The sequence below is a fragment of the Terrapene carolina genome, unplaced genomic scaffold, assembly GCF_002925995.2.
Source record: "Terrapene carolina triunguis isolate 2854851 unplaced genomic scaffold, T_m_triunguis-2.0 Scaffold62, whole genome shotgun sequence".
In the NCBI taxonomy this organism is placed as follows: Eukaryota; Metazoa; Chordata; order Testudines; family Emydidae; genus Terrapene; species Terrapene triunguis.
In genome coordinates, this window is record NW_020664413.1 from 24,141,446 (window position 1) to 24,156,136 (window position 14,691).

General features: G+C 38.6%; 1 protein-coding gene across 1 annotated transcript in view; it reads left to right on the forward strand.

The window, feature by feature from the left end:
- EPC2 (enhancer of polycomb homolog 2) overlaps positions 1–8,198 on the forward strand; it is an 88,060-nt gene extending 79,862 nt beyond the window's left edge. Inside the window, exons 12-14 of the mRNA XM_024202820.1 lie at positions 1,846–2,005; positions 3,935–4,268; positions 6,930–8,198. Of these exons, the coding sequence (XP_024058588.1) occupies positions 1,846–2,005; positions 3,935–4,268; positions 6,930–7,002 (567 nt within the window). The 3' untranslated portion in view covers positions 7,003–8,198. The remainder of the gene's footprint in view (positions 1–1,845; positions 2,006–3,934; positions 4,269–6,929) is intronic.
- Positions 8,199–14,691: the final 6,493 nt, after the last annotated feature.

A 14,691-nucleotide genomic window follows, 5' to 3' on the forward strand; every position in this document is an offset into this window, starting at 1 on the left:
TTTTTTTTTTTTTTTTTTTTTTTTTTTTTTTTTTTTTTGAAAGCAAAAAAACCCCAAACACAACAAAACTGGATTGTAAAGCAAATTTGCTTAACAAGTATTCCTGTAATAGAATATGAAAATGTTTGATGTCTTACTGCCTGCACAATTATCTGTTCTCTTTTTCGTATTTAAATTTCTTAGAAATTAAATACACTTTGTTTAGGGTTAGAATTTGCCACCTGTACTGTCATTGAGTCGTAGCTTACTGTGTGAGTAGTCTAGTTGAAATCAGTGTGACTTATTTTGGAGTATGGTAGTGTGAGTAAGAGTGGAACAACTTAGTCCTTTGGTAATTATTGAGTTAAAAACAGCTTTTAAATGTGTTATGTTCTGAATTTTTTTGCGATAATTTAATTTTTCCAATGTAATATCCACTGTGGGCAAAGGATGCACTTACTGTCAGGTTTACATAGCCAGTATTTTGCTAAATAATAAGAAAAATATAGGCCTGCTAAACCCAGGGTTGTGAGTTCAGTCCTTGAGGGGGCCACTTAGGGATCTAGGGCAAAAATCAGTACTTGGCCCTGCTAGTAAAGGCAGGGGGGGCTGGACGCTGGACTCGATGACCTTTCAAGGTCCCTTCCAGTTCTAGGAGATAGGATATCTCCATTAATTTATTTATTTATAAAAATCTTATTAAACATTACTAGAAAAACCTTTTCCCTATATTATTGTGAGCAGGGTGTACATGAACACCAGTGTTGCTTTCTCCCCCCAACCATTTTCTGTATTTATTCATCATAATCTTCCTGTATATATTATTGGTTGCAAAGTTTTTTTGGTCTATTTCCATAAAATATGGAATGGTGATTCTAATTAGGAGGAGAAAATGATATTTGATGGTTTAGATATTGAAAAGTTAGTGTATTAAATATGCAGCCATATACCAGTGGTTCTCAACTAGGGACCTGGGGCCCCATAGGGGCTATGAGACGGTTTTAGGGGGTTCGCCACGCAGGGCCAGCATTAGACTTGGTGGAGCCCAGGGCAGAAAGGTGAAGCCTAGGACTCCGAAGCCTGCCACCTGGGGCTGAAGCCGAAGCCTAAGCCACTTAGCTTTGTGGGGCCCCCTGTGGCATGGGGCTCTGGGCAGTTACCCTGCTTGCTACCCTGTAATGCCAGTCCTGGCTTTTATATGCAGAAAAACGGTTGTGGCAGAGGTGGGCTGTGGAGTTTTTATAGCATGGTGTGTGTTTGGGGGGGAGGCCTCAGAAAGAAAAAGGTTGAGAACGCCTGCCATATACAGCCAATAGGGTACTGTATCAAAGGGTAGATGGCAAGTGCTGAAAAAATGAATATTAGTACTTATCATGTCTCCAAGGTGGCTGGATTAGTAGAAGAAACATTCTTCCAGAGCTCAGTAGGCAAGATCCCTATGAGGCAAATTAATCCCTGACAGAATAACGTTTTGGACCTTGCCTAGACACACATGTATATACGTAAAATAAATAAATAAAAAACCTTCAGGATTTCAAAAAGCCTCCCAAAGTCTGTGATACAAAAGACTTGTCAAACACGCTATGAATTTTATGTGTATCAATTTAATGAGACCTTTTACAGTTGAAGATTGAAGAAGCTCCCCTATGCAGCCTGTCCACTTTCTTTATAATTGTCTAGATCAACCATTGTTGGGAGGGATTCATAAAACTAGATTCATGACCTTTAAATATTTCATGTTATAATGTTGGTTCAAAAGATGCTTCCCCTTAATTCACTAGTAGGTATGTACTGTTGTTATTATCTTAATGTGTTTTGTCAGCTAGTACTGGCAGAATTATAAACACTATTTGGTTAATTCCATAGGGCTCAAGCACCTCTGACTGCATGTCCAAAACACTTGACTCAGCCAGCGCCCACTTTGCTGCATCTGCAGTGGTCAGTGCACCTGCTCCCAGTCGCAGTGAGGTAACAAAGGAACAGAACACCAGCCACAACAATATAAATGGTGTTGTCCAGCCTTCAGGTGATGATTTCTTAATGTTAGCTGTCTAATGGAGAGTTCAGAATCTTTGAACAAAGGACTTCTAGTTTCTAAAAATATATTTGAGTTGAATAAATAACAGTGCTGATTTTAATTATTACTCTTTTAATTATACAGTTTTGTACAATGGCCTGGCCTTATCTAATGTTGATATGTTAGTAAACTACAAACTATATTTGGATAATGTTGAAGATCTAACAGCGTCTTCAGAACAAAAATTTCCTATCTTTAAATCATGAACACTAATTCAGTAACTTTTCCATTTTCTTTTCAAAGTAATAAAAACTCTTTGTAAAGTATGGATTGGTTATGATTGGTGCAGTCTATCACTCTATTCACACAATTTTTTTAAAATGCCATGTGACAGGGTCAGGCCAGATGGCTACAGGAGAGTGTTCGAAGGCAGATATATTAGTCCCAGATTAAGTAGGTCCCTTTTCCTTGGGTAAGGTAACATGGGCAGTTCAAGAACAAGCAGGAACTTGCTGGAACCAATTAAGGCAGGCAGGCTAATTAGGACACCTGGAGCCAATTAAGAAGAAACTGCTAGAATCAATTAGGACAGGCTGGTTAATCAGGGCACCTGAGTTTAAAAAGGACCTCACTTCAGTGTGCATGTGAGGAGCTGGGAGTGGGAAGGCATATTGCTGGAGGATTGAAGAGTACAAGTATTATCAGACACCAGGAGAAAGGTCCTGTGGTGAGGATAAAGAAGGTGTTGGGAGGAGGCCATGGGGAAGTAGCCCAGGGAGTTGTAGCTGTCGCGCAGCTGTTCCAGGAGACACTCTAGACAGCTGCAGTCCACAGGTCCTGGGCTGGAACCTGGAGTAGAGGGTGGTTCCCCCCCAAACCTCCCAACTCCTGATCAGACACAGGAGGAATTGACCTAGACTGTGGGTTCTAACAGAGGGGATGGTCTCTGGGCTGTTCCCTGACCCACATGGTGAATCTCTGAGGCGAACAAATCCGCCAATAAGCGCAGGACCCACCAAGATAGAGGAGGAACTTTGTCACAGCCATTATTCAGTGTCTCGTGATCTGGATGTTTTTATGGGGAGGGAGTTGGTGTTTAAAACTTTCAAATCCATAATTGGTTCTACGGTCTTATGAAATTTCATTCTTTAATTAGTACTGTAGCCCCAAATCAGGATAGAACATATATGCTTATCTTTATCCCATTGACATCATTGATGTAAGTATGTACCCAAAGTTAAGTATGTGCTTAAATTCTTTTCTGAATAAGTCCTAAATGTACGTACTGGCACAGACTAGAGCAGTTTTTCCAGAGAACCTAGCTGCAAAGCCCTAATGTATCTGAAATTGGCAATTTTTCTGTGAAACTCCACTTATCAGAAACCAATCATGACAAAATCAGACAGGTTGGATTATTGTTTTACTGGTGGAGACAAAAGTACATTAGGATTTGACTTAGATAATAAATCAGAGGGGTTTTATGGTGTTTTTTGTTTAACAGCTAATGATGTAATGGGGTTTATAGAACCTGTGCACTGGTGGGGAGGAAGAGAGTTAATATATAGTAAATCAATATGCTGGAACTGATCCAGGAGAGAAATGTGGCTCAGCCCAGTTGTGGTAAATCAGGTCATTCCTTAGCACGTTATACAAGAGAAAGAAAGGGCAATGCTCTGAGGAGCCTACACTAACTGGCACTGGGAGGCAAATTTTTTTCCTCTTCATTGAACAGAAAAGACTGTAAAAGTTGTGACTGCAAATAAACTTTAGTAATTTTGTTCCCAAGCTGTAACTTAGGCAGTGGGATTATGGGATAATTATTGCTATTGATAATTACAGCCTTATACTTAAGCTTATGTTTAAACTTCTGTTTTGCAACTAAACAATTACATGTGTTTTTATTGTGTAATTTTTACTGAAATGTTTTGTTTCTAACAGGAACCTCTAAAACTCTGTACTCCACCAACATGGCTTTATCATCCAGCCCAGGGATTTCAGCTGTACAACTTGTAAGGACAGTTGGCCACAGCACCACAAACCACTTAATTCCAGCTTTGTGCACAAGCAGCCCTCAAACACTTCCCATGAACAATTCTTGCCTGACTAATGCAGTGCATCTAAACAATGTCAGTGTTGTTTCTCCAGTCAATGTACATATCAATGCAAGGACTTCAGCACCATCGCCAACAGCCTTAAAACTTGCCACAGTTGCTGCCAGTATGGACAGGGTGCCAAAGGTTACTCCCAGCAGTGCCATCAGCAGTATAGCAAGGTGTGTATAAAGTATATTGGGGCAGAATTTCTTAAATTCCGGTATTATTATATGAATAGTTCCATAAATGTACCTGGCTCAGTAGAGTGTTAAGTAAGACATAGTCCCTTTTTCAAAGACCTCAAAATCTATGACTTTGGTCCTACAAAGGGATCCCCACCTGCACACCTTTACTTCCTTACTTGTTTTTGTTTTTTAATAAATAAAACTGGATATAGGTCAAAGTATGTCTAGACTAGAGAAAAGGTACTTTAACCAAAAACAACAACAACAACAAAACCCCAACATCCTAGAAACACCCCTTTGAAAGTTTAGGGTGCTCAGCTGTTTCAAGTTATGTTAGCTAACTCTTAAAAAGCACCTTTATTCCTACCCTAGAGAAGCCTTATGGTTCTAACAGGTGCAAAATCCCAAAGAGCAGTATATAAGATGATGATCGAGATACAAAAGGAGCGCTTAAAGACGATAAAGTCATTGCGGAGAAACTAAATGGATTCTTTGCTTCAGTCTTCACGGCTGAGGATGTTAGGGAGATTCCCAAACCTGAGCTGGCTTTTGTAGGTGACAAATCTGAGGAACTGTCACGGATTGAAGTGTCAGGAGAGGAGGTTTTGGAATTAATTGATAAACTTAACATTAACAAGTCACCGGGACCAGATGGCATTCACTCAAGAGTTCTGAAGGAACTCAAATGTGAAGTTGCGGAACTGTTAACTAAGGTTTGTAACCTGTCCTTTAAATCGGCTTCTGTACCCAATGACTGGAAGTTAGCTAATGTAACGCCAATATTTAAAAAGGGCTCTAGAGGTGATCCCAGCAATTACAGATCGGTAAGTCTAACGTCTGTACCGGGCAAATTAGTCGAAACAATAGTTAAGAATAAAATTGTCCGACACATAGAAAAACATAATGGTAAATTCTCAGAATGGAGAGGGGTAACTAGTGGTGTTCCCCAAGGGTCAGTCCTCGGACCGATCCTATTCAACTTATTCATAAATGATCTGGAGAAAGGGGTAAACAGTGAGGTGGCAAAGTTTGCAGATGATACTAAACTGCTAAAGATAGTTAAGTCCAAAGCAGACTGTGAAGAACTTCAAAAAGATCTCACAAAACTAAGTGATTGGGCAACAAAATGGCAAATGAAATTTAATGTGGATAAATGTAAAGTAATGCACATTGGAAAAAATAACCCCAACTATACATACAATATGATGGGGGCTAATTTAGCTACAACAAGTCAGGAAAAAGATCTTGGAGTCATCGTGCATAGTTCTCTAAAAATGTCCACCCAGTGTGCAGAGGCGGTCAAAAAAAGCAAACAGGATGTTAGGAATCATTAAAAAGGGGATAGAGAATAAGACTGAGAATATATTATTGCCCTTATATAAATCGATGGTACGCCCTCATCTCGAATACTGCGTACAGATGTGGTCTCCTCATCTCAAAAAAGATATACTGGCACTAGAAAAGGTTCAGAAAAGGGCAACTAATCTGATTAAGGGTTTGGAACGGGTCCCATATGAGGAGAGATTAAAGAGGCTAGGACTCTTCAGCTTGGAAAAGAGGAGACTAAGGGGGGATATGATAGAGGTATACAAAATCATGAGTGATGTGGAGAAAGTGGATAAGGAAAAGTTATTTACTTATTCCCATAATACAAGAACTAGGGGTCATCAAATGAAATTAATAGGCAGCTGGTTTAAAACAAATAAAAGGAAGTTCTTCTTCACGCAGCGCACAGTCAACTTGTGGAACTCCTTATCTGAGGAGGTTGTGAAGGCTAGGACTATAACAGAGTTTAAAAGAGAACTGGATAAATTCATGGTGGTTAAGTCCATTAATGGCTATTAGCCAGGACGGGTAAGGAATGGTGTCCCTAGCCTCTGTCTGTCAGAGGGTGGAGATGGATGGCAGGGGAGAGATCACTTGATCATTGCCTGTTAGGTTCACTCCCTCTGGGGCACCTGGCATTGGCCACTGTCGGTAGACAGGATACTGGGCTAGATGGACCTTTGGTCTGACCCGGTACAGCCTTTCTTATGTTCTTATAAAGACTGATACAAAATTTAAAATTCTTTATGCTAGTGCTGAAAAGTATTTAACTAAACTGATAAAAAGATGGGCTATGTTAGAACAGTAATTTGTGCACCAGTATGCATGGAACAGTTGTGCTTCCCGCAGCTCCCGTTGGCAAGGAACGGCGAACACCGGCCACTAGGAGCTGCAAGGGGCCATGCCTGCAGACGGTCAACATCCACAAAATGTCTTACAGCCCGCAGTCAGCTTACCCTGATGGGCTGCATGCAGCTCGTGGGCCGCAGGTTGCCCATCACTGCTTTAGTACTGTCTTATAGGAAATCATCAATAGGTTTTCAACTTCAGCAAAGTTAGCTGTTAGTACTTTATTAATGCGGCAGCGCATGAATAGGATCATGGTATTGGTGGACTAAAGACAATATTTGGTTTTCAGGCAGAAGTCTGGTCAAGTTCAAGCAGAACTTTCCCTGTTCCTACCTGTTTGTTTGATGTGTTTAATGGTCTTTCCATACCCCGAATAAGAGATCTGTGCAGAAACACTTATATCAACAAAAATACTGTGAAATCTTATACAGAAATATTAATGTCCTACTTTTAACTATTCCATATTCCATTTTATTACAGAGAGAACCACGAACCAGAACGACTTGGTTTAAATGGCATAGCAGAGACAACAGTAGCAATGGAAGTGACATAACCTCAAACCAGTGGCTTAACCTGTGCTGGTGGTGTAGTCATTTATATTCCAACTGAATGCAAAATACAACACTCTGTGGATCACAGGGAACTGAAACGGACCTAAATGGACTATCATTATATCGTATATTAAGTCGATATATAATGTACATTTTGTAAAATTGGGAAAATCACTACCTTGTAAAATAGTTTATTTGTATCATCAATATTATTTCTGTTACTTGAATAGTAGATATTCATCATCATGCTTTTGCACTTGAATTTGCAACTGAATGGATTTAAAAAATAATTCTTTAATGGGATCATGAGCATGAAATGAGATCCTGCATCACTTGTTTTAACTATTTATTTTGCCATGTTTACATTTTGTATCTTGTACAAATAAATCCAACTTTGTGTCTAAAAAAAAGTTAAAAGATTCATAGCTAGGAAATGAAATTCTTGTAATTTTTTTCTAAAGGAAATGTAAAGTTTTCACTTGGTTCATTTTGTTTCACAATTTGACTAGATGGACTTTTTGGTAAATACTTTAGTGGCATTTCACTGTCAAATATGAAGTTCAAGGCAAAATAGTATTTTCTATTACTGTGCAGGGGAAAGGGATGGATCGATACATGCAAATTTAATGTAGTAACTCACTTTTCCATATATTTTGAATGTATATTTCTATTTATAATACCAGTTTATAAAAGATAATTACACAGAAAAAAACGACTAGGAAAAATTATGCATCTAGCACACATTAAACTGTGCAGATATGAAAAATTTTCAACTGATTACATTTTATCTGAAGACTGCATATTTTAACCGGCTTTAAAACTGTAACACACCACGTAAAGGATATTTTACCAGGTATGTATTGCATTATATATCATTGCAATAATTATTGGATGTCTAGATATCGAGCCATCCCAGGTGGTGGGAGGGGGGAGGGTTGTGGCAAGATTGTCTTTTCAATTTTGGAGAGTTTTCCTGTGGCTACAAGGCAAGTAACGGGTTGGAAAAAGTCTGACTGTAAGCGTTGGACACCTTCGTAGTGTAGTGTTTTAGTGACTTTTTTTATATGGTTCTTGTAAATTAGATACGTGTAGTGGTGTTTCAGAATGTTTGTTTATGCACTAGTTCAGACAACTTTCCCTGTTACTTGTTCTTGATAAGTGAAAACTGCAGGGAAATAAAAATACATATCAAAACATGGACATGTTGCATATGTGTTTATTTCACAATGTGAAAACAATTTGAATGTTAAGGTGGTACTGGTAGTCTTCGGAGATGTTTTTAATCCAAGTATATTCACTAAAACTGCCACTTTTATGAGAAAGTGATTGTTTCCTGTCTTTAATGTATATGTAGTATAACAGGAGAGAAACAATAGTCCAGTGGTGGAACTCAAGAGACCCAGATTCAATCTGTTGCGTTTCCACCACAGAACTTCCTGTGTGACCTTGTGCAAGTCACTTATTCTTTCTGTGTCTCAGTTCCCCATCTGTAAAATGGGGATAATAGCACTTCACTATCTCACAGGGGTGGTAATAGTAGGAGAATTAAATTAAAAATTGTGAAGTGCTCCAATGCTGGAGTAATGGGAACCATATACAGTAGAGCCTCAGAATTACAAACTGACCAGTCAACCACATACCTCATTTGGAACCAGAAATATGCAATCAGGCAGCAGAAACCAATAAAGCAAATACTGAGCAGTACTGTGTTAAACATAAATTAAACTTTTTTTTTTTTAAGAAAAAGATTTGACAATATAAGGAAACAGTTTCTGTGCTTGTTTCATTTAAATTAAGATGGTTAAAAGCCGCATTTTTCTTCTGCGTAGTAAAGTTTCAAAGTTATATTAAGTCAATGTTCAGTTATAAATTTTTGAAAGAACAACCATAACATTTTGTTCAGAGTTACAAACATGGCAGAGTTACGAACAACCTCCATTCCCGAGGTGTTTGTAACTCTGGGGTTCTGCTGTACATACGTTACATAGACTTGAGTATACTAGAAATCCCAGAAATAATTCCCATCTAATGTGTTGCAAGAGTTGCTTCATACCTACTTGTGTAGAACCATTTTACTGGAAATGTACTACTACATCAGGTGAGTGATTGGGTGACATCCACAGTTAAGCCCTGCAATTAAATCTAGTTTATTCTAAGTTCATGGATGTTTTATAACTCTCTCTCTGAAGCTGAAGTGTATTGAAGTGCCAGCATGTAGAGCAGCAGGTAAAATGAGAACTTAGACTTCTGCCTTGCTCTCAGGGTTGGTTTTAATTAGTTCTTCAGTTCATATTGCAGGTTTGCACAGAAACACACCAAAAAAAGTAAATAGTGCTTTCTCCTTCAACAAGGTCTACGTGTCATTCTTCCTGTGTGCCATGATATCAATTTATGCCTTTTTTTAGCTGTTTCATAAAGATATATTGTTTGTCTTCTTCAAAGACACTTTTCCCTCCCGTTAGCTGTTTTATTCTGTTACAGGTAATTCAGTAGATATTGTTTTGAAGTATTTTCCAGCTATTGTCTATCAGAGAGCTACCCAGCAGCCTGAGATGCTGTAGGCGATCTAGAAGTATTCCCTGTTGTTACTGATAACTAGTACCATTTTTCTCTTTTAAAGAAGTTATAAGGGCCATAATGAGAGAGGTAGGTTTTGGGGGGGTTTCAAGGAGCATTTCCTCCACAGACCCTGGAAACCCTGTACCACTGGATATGGTAATGGGTAAAGGATGAATGTGGGATTTGGGTAGGCAATGCACAGGGTATTCACCCTTAGCATTCACCCTGCACCCTGAGCAGTCATCTGCCATAGTGCCCTGCATGATGGATAAATTGTTCTTTACATATACATACCCTTTGACAATTATTTTGGATTTTGTGTAGAACTAGAGTTACTTTTGTAAATCGCTAGACAGTTTATGTGGTCTGAAGTACAAATGCTAAATTTATCACTTGAGTTATTGGTCAGATTATTAGAGATCATATTGCAGAACCATTTGTCTTCTGTTTTGTACATAGCTAACAGAGAATTCTATCATTTCTACCTCTATGTCTAGTCTAGATAGCCCAAGAGGCCTTCTTTTGTTCATAAAAATGTCAGGGCATTGTGAGCACATGAAAGCCATCCTGCTGAAGATTGAAAGTATTGTATTTAGCAGATTACAACTAAGATATTTAGTTCAAACTATTTTAAATGACTAATTTAGACCATTTTCATGGTAAATTAGACTGAGAATGTGTTGGTTACCTAGCAGTCACCCTTTGTGGCTTTCTAGAGAAGAGTTGGTCTTTAGTTACTTGAAAAAACTCTGACTGGAGCTTTACCTAGAATGCATTATGGCCAAATGTGTTTGGTGGGGTGGCGAAGAGGGCATCTTTATATTCTCCAAAGGCTATTTGATAAGCAATACTATACACTTCGGAGTTTGTTCCATGTAGGATTAGCAGTAATGTAATGTATTTTTACTGTAAAATAGAACTGATCACACTATTCTTGTTAACAGTTTGCAGTGAATAATTAAATTATTTTAACTGTCTGACTCAGATGCCACTCTTGCTATACAGTCTATTAGGGCTTATTAGGGCTATAGCCTGAGCTGTGTTAAAAATGAAATTTTATTTCAGTTTGCTGTGAGGTCAACCATAAACTTCTTAGAGGACCCACAAATACATTTATCTTTGGTTTAGCACCCAACAGTGAAAGAGAAGCCTACCAAAAAAAGCCTGTTCACTGACTGCTCATAAATTGCTGTGGCATTAAATGCCAAACAGAATTCAGTATCTTCCAGTCCCATCTGAAACTGCTGTCAATTTTACTGAAAGTCCTCATCCTTATGCCTTTGTTCAGACATTTGAGAGAACCATTTCTATGGTATCACAGATGTTTAACTTGACCCAGAGGCCAAATATCTACTACTGTAGTTGACATCGTATAGACAAGGTTATAACGTCATTTTGACATGCTTCTAGATTTTGCAGGAACAATGTAACTTTTTAAAAGCATGCAGTGGAACTAATGGGGTTAATAGCCACTTTGTCCATTGTAAAGTAACCAGAAAAATTCTACTGTCCTCTGGATGTCAGTTTAATTAGTATTCAACTAATTGACCATGTAGATAACTGTACAGCAGCTAGGCATATTACTTTTTAAATATATGTCTAAATACTATAATATTTTCCAATATGAGCACATGCAGCCAACAAACTATCCAAGAATTATTAAATTGATTACTCCATTCATAATCAATATGTAGTATGCATATTAATTGTTTTAAAACCATGGGGGGGGACTGGGTTAATTTTCATCCCTTTCATTGTCTTTTAAATAGTATTGGAAAAAGAAAAGAAATGACGAATAATATTGAATTCCAGCATGCATCTACAAAAAAGTTAAATCAGAACTCGAGTCAGAAACTATTTTTAATTTCTCTTTATGCCTAAATGGAGCAGGGATTACCGACTGGGTTATATTTCTGTGATGGCAATCTAGTGTGTGTCAATGATACAATATCTGTCTTACCTCTGACATCTATTGTGAACATAAAGACATATCCTCAGCATAACTCTGTGCTTTAATGGTTACTAATTATTAAGGAAGATGTGGTCTGGCAACAAAAAATAGTTAAAATGTAATTCAACTTGAGGTTTTTCCTTTGGGTTTTGAACACAATCTAAAGATCCATCCATATATGTTAAGTACTGTAGGACTGACTGACTGATATATTAGTTTGATACATTTTAATGTTAATTTCTTTCAAATTATTACCTGTGCTCCATGACAAAATTCCATTCCCAAAAATTGCACCAAATAATCATTTTTGAAAATTGGGTTCAAGATGATCAGAAATTGACCCCACAAACTGCGTTATGAGATTTGTCAAATAATTGAGTCTAATAGTGGGGCAAGCAATTAGATTATAAATAAGGACTCGTACTAAATCAGTCATGTGTTCATTCTGACAGGAGGGAGAGGTGGTAAAGGAGCATATCAGCAAAAAATGTCAAATGTAGTGTATGGGAGTTTGAGGAATACCACCTAAACATAATGGGCTAAATTCCACCCTCAGTTACGTGCCAGTTTCACTGGAGCTGCATCTGTTCAACTGAGGGCAATGTTCCACCCATTCTCACTACTTTTGTGGTTTTTTTCAAAGATTCTGTTCTGCATCCTCCACTTTATACTTGAGAATTAAAAATAAATAAAAGCAGATCAAAACCGACAGACAATAACAGTGAAAACAAACACGGGATCCTGACCTGTTTTGTCAGATGTTCACATAAGGTTGAGATGTATTGTGAACCTCTCTCTCATGCATAATACGAAGTGCACTGGTCATGACTTTCCTCCTGATCTTTAGTTTCACGGTGGATAAGTATCCCAGTGTGAGAAACAGATTATAGCTACCACAAACCAAATGCTGATTCATGAACAAAACCTAACAAATCAGAATCTCAGTATAATCAGTTTCATAATGGATCATGAGGACAATTGTCCCAATATTCCTGATTTTAGAACAGAAATTTCAAGATCCCAACAGTTTAATAATATAAACTAAACTAGAAATTTACTAGCTAAGTGGGTATTTGACTTAGATATTCCAGGGTAGGGAAGCCAGAGCAAACAGTGGAAGTTCCTCTTTTTTTCTTAGAAAAGAAGGTATGCAAATCAAGGAAGTCTGGGTGCCAAACCTTTCTCATAACTCTTCCCAGACTTTGTTACCCAGATTTTCCTGCTTCCCTGAGACCTTTTTCCTTTGCTTTAGATGGTCACTAATTTTTTATGAAGCAGCAGCAGCAGAAGAAACCAGGAAGAGGCTCTTCTTCTCCTGCTCCAACCCACTTCAGCTACCTGTTGTGGGGCCTGTTTACACTGAGTGTCCTCAACAGCTGGCTGGCAGTGGAAGTACTACTGGGTTGAAAGGTGATCACACTGCATGTCCCTGCCCTGCTGTGCAGAAAGGCCAGGAATTGACCCTGGATCAGTGGAGCCAGACAAGAGATTCCCCTCGACTGATTCCAAGCTGAAACAGTTAAGAGATTTCCAGTCTTTCTTTGGCCCGCTCCCCCATCTCAGTTGGACAAGGCTATGCAACCTTACTTCTTTCTTTCTCCTGGTGTAGGCGTTTTCTCTTCCTGCCAGCCCAAAAAACAATTTAACCAGTGCTCTATTCCTTCCACTTAATGAGCCCTCTTCCTCAATCCTTTCTTTGTTTTGGTTTGTTCCTTCCTTCCTTTGCAGGAGAGAAGACCACTTTAGAAGGAGAAGAGAACTCTGACTCTGAGCCTTCTACTCTGATTGTCCCTTCCCCTGCCATCTGTGCTAGAGTTAGTAGAGAACATCAAGGGTGTCTCCTATCTCATTCTCCAAGATGAATTCCTGACATGGCTCTCAGTTTGCTAGAAATATCTGCCAACTAGATGCTGCCTTCCAAGAGTTGTGACTTGCCTACTCCAAAGTGGGCTCAGCAGTGGCCTCCCATTCAAAACCATCTGACGCCCTTCTAGATTCCAGTATTATTCAGAAGGACGGGCTCAGCCCCATGGTGGAAGGTGCTATAAGGAGGATCTTTGACCAAGGAAACATTCCAATAACTACAGAAGACTACAGGTTCTATTTATCCAGAGCAGCCATATCTCCAGCTCTCTGGGTTCAGCCTTGGAGGGGAGGCATGTCTTCAAAATGTAGACTCCTGCTTCTTCCATTCATAGGCCCAAGACTGTTTGGAGATATTCTTAGCTCCACTCTCAAAGTTATGAAGGAAAATACATCTCTTCCTATTTCAGAAGCCCTCGTGAGCAAAAGCAAGCCTGCTCCTTCCTTTTCCTTCTTCCGAGATAGCAATTAATAGTAAAACAAATTTGTCTCTAAGTGGGAAAGGAAACACATGCAGCAGATCTGGCAATATAGTTGACAAGCTGTTACGACCCAACTGGTCTTTAAAATGTAGGACAAAGACACTTGAGCAGGGATACCATACAAAATAATAGGAGATGGGCTTTGTTTCTTTAGCACATCAAATTATCTAGGTATTTATAATGCACCCAGTAAATGCACTTAATGACACAACATTTCTCACATGAACCAATGATGGTATACATGCAAATATTAGCTTTGTATGGGATGAAGGTTAATTTGGGTTTAAGATGTTAATTAAAAAGTTGCATGTGCATACTCAAACTATGGTTAAAACCATATAACCAGGCAGGATAAGTAACGAGAGTGGTTAGAGCAGGGAGACTGGACTCAAGGTCTTCCATGTGAGTTCCCTAGCCACTGGACTACAGTGTCTCTCTCTCCCCCTCTTTTTTCCCCAATAACAGTTTCACTGTGGATAAATACTTGAAAAGTCACAAACACTAGTGCTTGATTCTCACTATCATTATCCATAATAGAATGAATATTCCTGAATTCATATTTTTTTCACTGAAAGTTGCTTTCAGTGTAAAATGCCTTTAAATACCCATCATCCCACGCACTTGCATGACAAATATGTGACTAGGCGAGGCAGCTTTGTAAATGACACCAGAAGATGGCACCATAAACCCGCAATGGTATTTCACTCTGTAGACATTACTCCAAAAGGATTTTGCTTTGCTTTTTAAAAGCAACAAGAGTGTTACTTTGCCACACAGTAAAACTCAGGGGATTTTGCATAATCATTGAAAATGTTTGGAATAGTTTAGAAAGAAAA